Genomic DNA, 12,427 nt, shown 5'->3' on the forward strand with positions numbered 1-12,427 from the left:
TTATTAATCAATTGTTTTTACCTGATTGTATAAAATATTTCTGGGCATCCACCACAAAAAATAATATAGTTTAAATGTACTGCAGCCAGAAAAAAAATGTTTACTAAGACCTCTGCATGTTGTCTAGTCATAAAGTGTAGTCGACCTCCAAAGGCCTATTTTCGGCATTGTTCAGTCCTGAAATACAGCATTCAGTCAGTTTTTTTATATAAATATATTTCAATGTCGATATTTTTTTTTAATATAAAATATAGTTAAAACTATATATTATAATAAAAGGGCAATCATCAGATAGTATTGCCGTATAGCATATTCAATTCACTAATATTTTGTACGTTTCTTGCTGGCTGTATGTGGCCTGTTTTTCTTTAAGTGTCAATTATATCACTTTCCTCCTTGTTTTACAGTTTTCCAAAAATAATTTTTTCCGGAATTGACAGATATCGGTCCAGGTACGGGACGCAGAAGCCGTTCACAAACTCCGGGAAAGCTGTTGGTTGTCCTCCCCTTACCAAAACAAACCTCAATGGCGGCTGAATGAGGTGCTGCTGTTTGTAGATGTGCTCTCTTCGGGACTTATTTTAGTCCAAAAACTGCATTTAAATAAAACAATGGACGCGGCTGGAGAGGACGAACCGGACCCCATAAAGCTGAAGTCTCTTAAGGACAATAAAACTTTCACAGTGCCTCAAAATTACAGGGTAAGAGAACGAGCTCCTTCCGTGTGGGTCCGTTCATGACCGTGGTTGTTTAATTATACTCTTGCCATCAGCCACGACATTTTACATACAGAATACCAACTGACACAATTTTACAAGTCTAGCTCTTCAGTTAAAAAAAACCCGGCATGCATTTAAAATAATAAAGTTCGCTGTAGAGCTTTCTTTCAGTCAGTATTTACGACACTTTAGCCCTGAAACTGAATAATGCTAACTAAACGCTAACTGCAGGCGGCATGCTCCCCATCTAGACTTTATCGGTAAATAAACCGCTTGTGTGTGCACTTTGTATAGACGTAATTGATTAATTAGCGAAGCGCCTTTAAAGGTGAAGTCTGCGCACATTGTTGCCTCGTTTGTCTCCAACAGCAGCCAATCTTATTACTTGGTTCAAATGGCACATAAGCCTCCAAGCTCAAGCACCCAAATCCACCTCGTCCACTGATTCCCCCGGCATCCAGGATGCCTTTTAGGAGCTCGAGTCTGATTGAAAAAGTGATCTCAAGACATCCAAGAATGGCCGTCTAATGCCTGTTGGCTTTTAGTTAATTTGTGGGGTTTTTGTTTTGTTTTTCGTCCTATCCCATATAGATAATGGTAAAGTGCCCTGAAAGTCAATTCTTCTTGTTGACTCAGTGTGGTTTGATAGTCAGTGGGAGCTCCCTTGACTTGTCTCTTGTTAATTATTTTAGTTTAGCATCATTAAATCTAAAGGATTTTCACACTTCATGAATGGTTGTAGAAATATCCTTGGGCAAAATACTGAACCTCAATTGCTCCTGATGCATTCATCAGAGTGTGAATGAATGGTTAGGTGAATGGTTGAATGAGGCTTGTAGCAAGAAAGCACAAAGACAGAGTAGAGAAGTGCCAATCCATTTAACCGTTTCATGAATTTATTTTGGCAAACCTGATAAAAAACTGCTTCTTTTGACAGGACTGAAAGCTGTGACGTGTTCACTGAGTCCCAGTTTCTTTATCTTGTTTTTCTCTCTTCAGTTTGGGAGCTGCAGAAGTGTCAGAGAGTTTGAGAAACTCAACCGAATAGGAGAAGGAACATACGGCATTGTGTGTAAGTTAGACAGCAGAGGAAATACTGAGGACTAACACTTCAGTTTGTCCATGTGACATGCTCTGTAAATAATCAATTCCCTTTTCTCACTGCAGACCGTGCCCGCGACACCAAGTCAGATGAGATTGTCGCCCTGAAAAAGGTGCGAATGGATGCAGAGAAAGATGGTGAGACCATCGCATGCTTTATTTTTTTTTTTTTTATGGGTATCTCTGATCGAGAGCTTTATTCATACAACTAGATGTAATTTTAAAAAATCAAATTTTTGCACCACCATCAACTGAAAAGATCGGTGACATCTGTTCCTCATCTGTCAGGGGTCCCCATCAGCAGCCTCAGAGAGATCACACTGCTGCTGAGGCTGAGACATCCCAACATAGTGGAGCTGAAAGAGGTGGTTGTCGGCACTCAGCTAGAAAGGTACTGCATGGACACACCCACAATAAATGCTTTAGTATATAGATTGATCTGATACTAATCTTATTGTTGCTTCTGTTGATCTTGCAATTTGTGGCCTTTGGGGCCAGTTGCATCAGCTGCTCTTTCTCATATTCTTAACTATGCCTGGGCCCTGTGGTGCCAAACCAGTTCAGCATAGCCACCTTTGACTTTTTTAATGAGGCTAAGCTGATGAATTCAATGTTTCTCATTTTCACAGTCACATAAAAGGGAGTAGTGTCGTGGCATGTAACAAATAACAAACATGGACATGTTTGCTGGCAGCAGAATGAACTATCTTACAAACAAAGAGAAACTATAACACCAGAAAGAGATGGAAATACCCAGGACCCACTCAGGAAGGGCTGTGAGTGGGTGTGACAGAAAAATCATTATATTAATGTGTGAATGTGGCTTCCAGGGGAAATTGCTTTGAGTGACCATTAGGACTTAGTTACGCAGGATTCATTAACTGTGTCACTTTATAGATTCTCAACCCTGACAGTGTTAAATGAGTTAAAACCAGTAAGAAGCTTTACTTACAAAGTTAATATAATTTTATCAAGCACAAGTTTTGGGATTTTCTTTCTGTGTTAAGGCTTATAAAAATAACAAAATAGCTTTAAAAAAGTCTAAAAGAATAAAAATGAGTAATACGTTTTCTTGTTAATGGTCTGTTTTTCTTATTGTTGCTCTTCAAGGAAAGACAAAAACATTAGACAGTCTCTAAACACTTTGGACACCTTTATTATTTGTGCAAAAAAGTCTAGCTCTCTAAGATGGTGACGAAAAGAGATTGGTCGGTAGGCTCTGGCTTTGTATAAGAAGATCTTGCAGAATAAGTTACCATGGCAATGTAACCAGGTAAGAAGGAAACCACCTTAGTATAAATTAACACCCAGGGTTAAATCTGATGTTAACTTGCTGATTACCAAATCCTGCTTCGTACTTCAGAGCGGTGGTATAGAAAGCTGCTGGACTGTGGTCACACACACAAACCAGCAGTCCAAAGAAACCTTTCTCCTCGTCACGTTGTGCGTCATCCTAAAAGTCTGCACGTTTTCGAAGGGTCTGCGACATTGGTACAGTTTGAGTTTATGTCCACTTTGTATCAGGTCCCTGAAAAAAGAAGACTCATGTCTGAAAGATGCCACTGATTTAACTAAAAGTTAGACTTAAGCTCAGGTGGTTAAACTGGTGTATAATATAGATAAGGAATTATCCTCATTGTTTGTTTCCCCAGTTTTTGTGACCTTAGTCGCCTGAATCGACTGTGGTTGTGATTTGGCACTGTATACATAAAATTGGATTTAATTTAATTGTTTTACTGTCTAACATAAACTTTCTTAATCTTTTTGGATCTTTTCAGCCTATTTCTGGTGATGAGTTACTGTGAACAAGATCTGGCCAGTCTGCTGGAAAACATGCAGACGCCATTCTCAGAGGCGCAGGTAAATCACACTCATACATTCCTGCAAGTTCATTTCTATCTAAAGTGATTGCTATACTTTTCTTGTGTCTGCATGTGAGTGTATAAATAAATGTTTTGCTTTTTACATGGCCTCCATATTCATGTTCAGTAGAAGTTGATGCAACCAGTTATTCCATTATGTTTTTTTTTCTGGTTTGTTGTGTTCCAGGTTAAGTGCATCGTTCTCCAGTTGCTTAGAGGTTTGGAGTATCTCCACCACAACTTCATTATTCACAGGTTGGTCTCACACCATTACGAGGACCAGCTGAAGTTTTAATTTGTTATTATCATAATTGTTTAAAATTTGACATTTTAATTAAATAATCTTAAGTGTAAAGTAGGGCTGCCACGATTAGTCGACTAGTCACGATTACGTCGACTATCAGAATCGTCGACGACTGATTTGATAGTCGATGCGTCGTTTGAAGCTTTGTAAGATCACAAAAGACGCAGGAATAAGTAGTAGGATTTAAGAGTGTAATAACGGACTGAAACAGAAGATGGCAGCACTGCATGTACAAGGATGCCAGCTGCCGTTAAACCCCGAAGAAGAAGAAGAAGCTCTGTCCCAGAATTCATAGCGCAGCCCAGCTCAGTTTCCAACAATGGCGGCAGCTAGTTGGTTTTAATATTACTCTTATTATTCTTTCTGGGTCACAAAATAAACGTTTAACGTATTTTCAGGCGAGAATGTAGCTGTGTAAACCTCAAATATCTGCTCAGTTTATCAAGACACCACATATTTTCAAAAGCGCTCCGACGTCTATTACCCACTAGCTCGATAGCTAGCTAGCAAGGCTCATTAGAGCCGTGAGAACACCGGACTCCCTGCAAATCATTTTCAAACCCACCACTGTCTTTCACTACTCAGGTTAAACATGATATAAGTCACTTAGATAACTTAAAAATGTTATTGTTTGGCTTTTTTTAGTATTTTATTTGTTCCTGAGTAAATCGGTTTGGCTGAGATTGAATATAGTTTTTACACAGCTGAATAAACGTCAAGCAGACAGCTGATTATCAGAAGTGTGAGATGCTGGAGAATATACTCCGGTGTCCTGTTATATTTTAGATAGCAAGGAGTTTATTAAACTTCACCGAAACAATCTGCAAATTTCATTAAAATTTAATAAACTATCATCTTGTCTTTATTTTTAGTCAGCACATACCTTAAACACTTAAAGCTGTAAGCTAATGATAGTTATATAAGAGCAGATGCATGCTGGTGCAATAAGCTGTACGTTTTATGTCCAATGGATGATGATCTGATTAGTCGACTAATCGCAAAAATAATCGGTGACTAGTCGACTATCAAAATAATCGTTTGTGGCAGCCCTAGTGTAAAGTAGTGGACCTTACACTTAAGATTACTCTAATGCAGAACTGCCAGTGTCTGCAGTTCGCCTTCTGTCCACTGGGCTGTGTTTGTGCTGTTGGTGCCTTTTAGAGTATTTTAACACAATTATCTGACAAATAATCTGGTTTGCTACGAGGTTCAGATCATCCAACAAGTTTTTGGGTTTTGTAAATGAAATCAGAGAATTTAACATTTTTGTTGTACCTGTAAATTTTATGGTTCCTAACCAAGCTAGCTAGCATTTCGTTACATCCTAGCACTCCTCACTCCGTGGGATCACTTTTCAATTTAACCCCCCTCAAAACAACAACACAGCATTGTGACAGCTAGAACAATAACATTGCACCTTCAAAATCGGTGGTGTCACTGTGGCCGTGTCTGTTTTTTATATGATGATATTATAAGCAAGTATTAATTAAAATGATAAAATGTTTGCATGATTTTTGTGTGTTCAGATCGAACTGAGTGCCTGATTGTCAGCTTTCCTACTGTCTATAGTTGCACACACAGCTGTTAGTCCCAACTAGTAGAAATAAGTGTTAAGGGGTAGAAATTGCTAAGTGGTGGGAGGAAGGTGAGGCATTGAGGAGCCACCTCCTGCCACAAGCAAATGAGCCCACAGTCCTTGATCATCCTGGCTGTGTTAGATGCTGAAAGCTTGAGCTACATAGCTAGCTCTTTAAATGTCCGCTACTTTCCCCTATAGACTGGCGATGCTCTGCCTGAAGTCGTGTCTACAGTCAGATGTCACACAGACCTTGTTTTCAGGAGCTTCCTGGGTAAAAATAGTGCCCATTCATATGCACATGTAGCTCCATTAGAAACGCTCACTTCAAACAGTCATTGGCTGCCCTTCCCTGTGCCTCGTTCTGCTAGAAGTCTCTTCCTGTTAAAGGGAACTCTTCCTCCTTGCTGACTGACTAACATCGTAGGGTTTTAACCTTACAATATAGATTTTGTTGGGATGACTGTTGCTGATGAAATTTAAATGAATTGACGCTAAAGACAAGTGAAAAATAGCTATAAGAAAACAGTCTTTACAGCTGAGATGAGCCTGCTCCGTGAAGTCAGAATGAATGTGACCCTTCCTTTACCAGTTAGAGTGTTGGGATCATAGACTGAGGTGAAAGGCAAGAAGCCATTTACTGACTCTCTCCATTCAGCTTGACTAAGCCTGAACAAATCTTCCAAGAGAAAAGACATGCTCCTGCTGCAGGACGAGTTAGAGCAGAGCTGTGCTGCGTAATGATCTTCCTCTAATCTTGTTATTAGAGACCTGAAGGTGTCTAATCTGCTGATGACAGACAAAGGCTGCGTAAAGATTGGTGAGTCACCTCTGTTATCATATCTCTTCTGCAGCTTTTACTGTAATCACCTTATACTCCTACTGACATGCCTCCCAAACCCTGCCACTGCTGAACTTTGACCTGTCACACAGTGACAGTGATGGCTGAAGTGTTGTTGCCACCATGATTTAAAAAAGAAACACACACACACTTTTTTCATTGTCAGTTTTAAGGAAAACTGTAATAACAGGTGTTTTTTAAATCATGTAGACAAGTTTAAGATGGCCTGCTGGGTTAAAATCAGGCACCATAATGGGGAAGAAAGACAATTTTAATGATGTATTCTTGTTGGTGCCATGCTGGTCTGGGTATTTTTCAGAAACTGGTGACCTACTGGGAATTTCCCACACAAACATCTGTGGAGTTTACAGAGAATGAAGAAGAGACGGAGCTAGATTTATGTCAGCTCTGAAGGGAAACGGGGTCCAACCCAGTAATAACAAGGTGTTCTTAAAAAAGTGGCCTCTAAGTGTATTTGCCGACTCAAATGTCAGATTATGTTATTTAATAATAATAATAACAATACATTTTATTTATAGGCGCCTTTCAGACCCTCAAGGTCATCTTACAGTAGCAGGTAAACAATACCATAAAAAACATAAGAAAAATGTATATATAGCAAACATGGTAGATAAAATTTAGACATAAACAGTCATAAAAGTATAAAAGCAAATATAAAAACTGAGCAAGGTAAAAATGGCCTAAGACAGATCAGGTGTATGCAATTCTAAACAGATGGGATTTGAGTAGTGATGCAAGTGGAAGTGCATCCAAAGTGTCGGGGCAGAACAACTAAAGGCTCTGAGTCCCGTGGTAGTCAGGCGAGCAGGTGGAACTGACAGAAGGGAAGCTGAAGAAGAGCGGAGTGTACGAAGGGGTGAGTATGTGTGGAGAAGATCGGATAGATATGGAGGAGCAAAGTTATGAGGCGCTTTGAAAGTGAGAAGCAGGATCTTGAAATTGACACGGAGGTGAATTGGGAGCCAATGGAGCTGTTTAAGAACAGGTGTTATATGTTCAGTGGATCTAGTTCTGGAAATAATACGAGCAGCTGTACTTTGAACCAACTGCAGTTTATGGAGGGATTCATGAGGTAAACCATAGAGAAGAGAATTACAGTAATCCAGACGAGATGTGACAAGAGCATTGACAAGTACGGCGGTACTGTGTGGTGTGAGTGAGGGACGAAGACAGTTAATATTACGGAGATGAAAGTAGGAAGTAGTATTTATACGGGGCGACCGTCGCTCAGGGGGTTGGGAAGCGCATCTGTAACCGGAAGGTCGCCGGTTCGATCCCCGGGTTCTCTGTCCTGGTCGTTGTGTCCTTGGGCAAGACACTTTACCCTACCGCCTACTGGTGTTGGCCAGAGGCGCGATATGACAGCCTCGCTTCTGTCAGTCTGCCCCAGGGCAGCTGTGGCTACAACTGTAGCTGCCTCCACCAGTGTGTGAATGTGAGAGTGAATGAATAGTGGCATTGTAAAGCGCTTTATAATTCCAATCCATTATTATTATTATTTATCAGAATTTTACTAAATTTTACTAGACAACAAAGGTTTGACTGTTGATTAATGAACTGATGGTAGAAAGCATTTTTCTAATATAGACATTATCTAAATATTGTATTATTGCAGGTTTCTTTACCGTATAATAATAGGTCCCTTGAGGGAACTTCTGATGTGATTTGGTACTATAAATACATACTAAATAAATCTTACGGACTCCAAAAAGAGATTCTAGCAAAACGTCAGGCGACTCTGGATGTTGTACGGCGGTCTTGGTTGACACGCCTCTATAATGTTGTGTGGAGATCAGGGGCATTACCTCTAGATTAGCAGATCGGGTGGTGGTTCCCATCTTCAAGAAGAGAGAACGGAGTGTGTGCTCCAACTATAGGGGGTCATCAACCCCCTATAGTTCCTCAGCATCCCCAGGAAAGTCTAAACCAGGGTGCTGGAATGGAGAGTCCATCCGTTAGTCGAGCCTCGGATACAGGAGGAACAATGAGGTTTCCGTCCCAGTCGTGGAACACTGGACCAGCTTTTTATCCTCTCAAGGATACTTGATGGGTCATGGGAGTTCGCCCAGCCAGCCTACATCTGTTTTATGGACTTGGAGAAGGCATTCGACTGTGTCCCTCGGAGCGTCCTGTGGGAGGTGCTTCAGAAGTATGGGGTGTCTGGCCCATTGCTACGACACATTCGATCCTTATACAACCGTTGCCATAGCTTGTCTCGCATAGCCTATCATAAGCCAGACTTGTTCCCAATGTGTGTTGGACTCTCAGACACAACATTAAAACGGCCTCTCTAACATCGTGCACTTTTCTGCTGTTTAATCCCACTGTAATCAGGAGAAGTGATATTTAGACATTCTACCTTTGATTACCCATTAAAAATAAACTGAAATCAGATAAAATCAGATTACTTGATGTTGAACTGATCAGCACTCGTTATTTTCTGCACACAGCTGATTTCGGTCTGGCCCGGATGTACGGCATTCCTCAGCAACCCATGACACCACGAGTAGTTACGCTGTGGTGAGTGTTTACCCAGTTAGCCTAACTCATTTGAGGTATTCTGTGTGGGTGTTGTGCCCTGCATATAACCCTCGTGCTGCTGTGCTGGTGCAGCCTCAGTGGAAACTCCCTTGTAATCCCCTCACAATAATCCTCCCTTATTAGCTCCATTACCTCGGGCTGCTATCCTAATATGCTCTCCTTCGTGCAGGTATAGAGCACCAGAGCTCCTCCTAGGGACGAAGACTCAGACTACGGCTCTGGACATGTGGTGAGGAAATACACGTGAAATCTATACGCTTAGGATCAGTATACTGCACAAGGAAGGTGGTTTTAATAGCGAGAAAAAGCATCTAATAACCAGCTTTTAACCACTCTACCGACACTGCGTTCTTATCATAATCTCTTTAGGAAAGTTTAATTATAGGATAGTAATTACAGCTGTACTATCAAAGCACTCACTTTATGGAGGCTGTGCTTATTTTTGTTGAAGCTTTGTTTACCCTCATACTAAAGTGGTCTGCCAGTAGATGAAACAAAATGAAACAGAATATGATATGTATAATTGTCCTAAGTTAATAAATTCTGTGCCAAAGGGAAAAGGCCTCATATCCCTTGAGGATCCGTCAGGAAATTAAAACCAGACGTGATGTTTCCTTTACAGGGCAGTGGGCTGTATCCTGGCTGAGCTGCTAGCCCACAAACCTCTGCTGCCTGGAACCTCTGAGATCCAGCAGGTCGACCTGATCGTTCAGCTGCTGGGAACTCCCAATGAAAACATCTGGCCGGTAAGACTCAGCTTTCACACTGTCTGATGTTAAACTATTGAATTGGATGCATTTAGCTTTTGCTAAAGCAGTCTTAAACTGATATATTTCTACTTTTTTGTAACCCATTAAGGGAAAACAAGGTAAAAGCAGCCGATGATTGGCACAACTCAAAGGCCTTACTGTCTCAGTGTCTGGTCCTTGGTAAAATCACTCAGGTCTTTCCTTCTTCTGCCTCCAACTACAAGAACCGACTTTCCATCTAATACTCTAATATCTAGACATGTGACATTGATACAAATCCTCAGTTATTCGTTTAGTCTATAATAGGTTGCAGTCTGCACAAAGCTGAGAAATGAGATCTGTTGTGTAGGGCAGCTCGATTATGGCAAAAATGATAATCACGATTATTTTCACTGAAATTGAGATCTCGATTATTTGACGATATTTATTTAACAATAACAATGTGTTGAATAATGACTTTAAAGATTGTCAAAAAAGAATAAAAAATAGTGTGCAAATGTTTGCAATATAAGAAATAAATGAAAAATGTAAACATCTATGTTTAGTGAACTTTGCAGTGTTGCTCTGTGGTGCAGCTACGACACTGTAGCAAAGTTTACACACTGTGTCTACTTGATCCACGTCTGACTCTGAACCCATAATGTTTCCACACCACTGAAGTTTTTTTACCTCTCTTTTCAACCAACAGCAGTCACTCTCCTCTCCAAATAACTTCTGCTTAGCTTTCCGAGCTTCCCTCAGGTCCTCTTAATCAGCGGTCCCCAACCCCCGGGCCTCGGACCGGTACCGGTCTGTGAGTCGTTTGGTGCCGGGCCACGAGAGTTGAGGCTCAGGCGTGAAATGTATAGTTTTCAGGGTTTTTATCGGTTTTCAGCGTTATTTTGTTGTCGTTTTTATCGTTAACTCGGTTTTCCTGGGTCTTTTCACGTGTGTTATGAATAAATCTTCTTTTTTCGGTACCGGTACTAGTTTTATTTTGTTGTATTTATCCGCGACACCTTAAAGGCCGGTCCGTGAAAATATTGTCGGGCATAAACCGGTCCGTGGAGCGAAAAAGGTTGGAGACCGCTGCTCTTAATTGTTGTGACACGTGTTCAAAATGCAGAGAGGTGCGCTCGATTTGCCACACGGAGCAGCGCGAGAGTAAAGCACGAGGGAGGGGCTAATAATCGGCTCAGTCATTTTTAATGATCGTTGAAAGCCCAGATCGTAATCGAGATTAAAATTCGATTAATTGAGCAGCCCTACTGTTGTGTGTGTTGTAGGGTTTCTCTCAGCTTCCCCTCATCGGTCAGTACAGCCTGAGGAAGCAGCCATACAACAACCTGAAGAACAAATTCACCTGGCTGTCTGATGCTGGACACAGACTGCTTAACCTGCTCTTCATGTACAACCCCCAGCGCAGGTACATTTAGCTCTACTGGTTTCTGGCTGGAATCTAGACTACAGCTCTGATAAAGCTAAGCTTCTTTTGTGGGGAAAATGAAGGAGTCGCATGAATTTGCATACGAGGCATCACTAACTTCTTGTATTTTTCCTGATTCTCAGAGCTACTGCTAAAGATTGCTTGGAGAGTTCGTACTTCAAAGAGAAACCTCTACGTGAGTATAAAGATTGCGGATATGCACAAGCTGACGTCTGTCTGTCCTCTGACCTGCCGTGAGTCATTCTGTGTGTCTCTGTGCTTCTCTTTCCAGCCTGCGAACCAGAGCTGATGCCAACATTCCCTCACCATCGCAACAAGCGAGCGGCTCCTCCAGCAGAAAGCCACTCGAAGAGGAGCAAAGTGTGAAGAAACACTGGACTTACAGGCACACCTCTGCTGGGAAAATGGCCACACTCATGAAGAGCTTTTACTGTGGAGCTTTGAGCTAGTCCAAACCAGAATCAGCTTCAGCTGTAGTGAAACAAAGTCAGACAAACTTATTGCTGGACTGTTAAAAAAAGGGACACAGAGTCTACAGCAAGCAGTCAAGAAAAGGCTGGAAGTACAACCTGCGGTCTGAGGTGTGGTCTGAGAGCACAGCACATTCATCAAAGAAAGAGAAACGGCCCCATTTTAGATTTTGTGTCTTGAGTTACCATTTAAGATGCTACAGTTACGAGAAGAGACTTCATAATCGCAAATTCTAGAGTAGCTTTGCATGGTTCCCAGTTCAAAATCATCCTTGTGTATCCTCTCAGTTCATCTTCTATCAGAAACAAGCTGTTTTAATTCCTAATTTTAACTCTTTCACCTGTAAAAACATTTGACAACCTTCTCTGGACCGTTAATGACACCTCAATATATAATATGTGGTGTGAGTAGCCTTAGTAAGCTATATAGGTGGCGATCAACCTCATTAACTTCTGATTTACACACAACCCTTAAAATATGACAGAAAGCACTGAGTTCAAAAAAGAAAAAACAAGTGTTTACCCATAGTAGGCATCCAAGGAGGAAAGAGTTAAGGCAGCTGTCCTCTGATTGGCCTTTCCTTCATTAACAGGCGGCCTGAAAAGCCGGCTGTGCCTTAGACGAACATATTGGGGATATTCCCTCTCTGACATCATAAATGTCCCTGTTGAGAGCAGCTTGAAGCCTGAGCTTTTGGCATATTCTTATTTAAAACTTTGACAATGTTTAATTTGAATCTAATAAAGTTTAATAAACGTCTGGAACAGGAACAGTGTATAAAAATATAAACATTTTAGCCATTTAATCCATTCTGAT

The 12,427-nt window shown here is 41.0% G+C and overlaps 1 protein-coding gene across 1 annotated transcript; it reads left to right on the top strand.

Annotated features, from left to right (window-relative positions):
* Positions 1–507: 507 nt before the first annotated feature.
* On the top strand, positions 508–12,018 carry cdk10 (cyclin dependent kinase 10). Its single transcript, XM_087844123.1, has 13 exons — positions 508–701; positions 1,719–1,791; positions 1,887–1,958; positions 2,109–2,211; positions 3,599–3,680; positions 3,870–3,937; positions 6,330–6,382; positions 8,875–8,944; positions 9,135–9,194; positions 9,588–9,711; positions 10,980–11,119; positions 11,263–11,315; positions 11,412–12,018. Exons 1-13 carry the CDS (start codon positions 612–614, stop codon positions 11,504–11,506), a joined length of 1,083 nt encoding a protein of 360 aa, XP_087700249.1. The 5' UTR covers positions 508–611; the 3' UTR covers positions 11,507–12,018.
* The last annotated feature ends 409 nt before the right edge of the window (positions 12,019–12,427 follow it).

Source organism: Neolamprologus brichardi, chromosome 7, assembly GCF_056152115.1.
Source record: "Neolamprologus brichardi isolate AB-2024 chromosome 7, ASM5615211v1, whole genome shotgun sequence".
In the NCBI taxonomy this organism is placed as follows: Eukaryota; Metazoa; Chordata; class Actinopteri; order Cichliformes; family Cichlidae; genus Neolamprologus; species Neolamprologus brichardi.

Coding starts and splice junctions, on each gene's coding strand:
- cdk10 (XM_087844123.1), top strand. CDS start 612: ATGGACGCGGCTGGAGAGGACGAACCGGACCCCATAAAGCTGAAGTCT. Junction 702..1,718: donor CAGTGCCTCAAAATTACAGG/GTAAGAGAACGA, acceptor TTCTCTCTTCAG/TTTGGGAGCTGCAGAAGTGT. Junction 6,383..8,874: donor CAAAGGCTGCGTAAAGATTG/GTGAGTCACCTC, acceptor TTCTGCACACAG/CTGATTTCGGTCTGGCCCGG.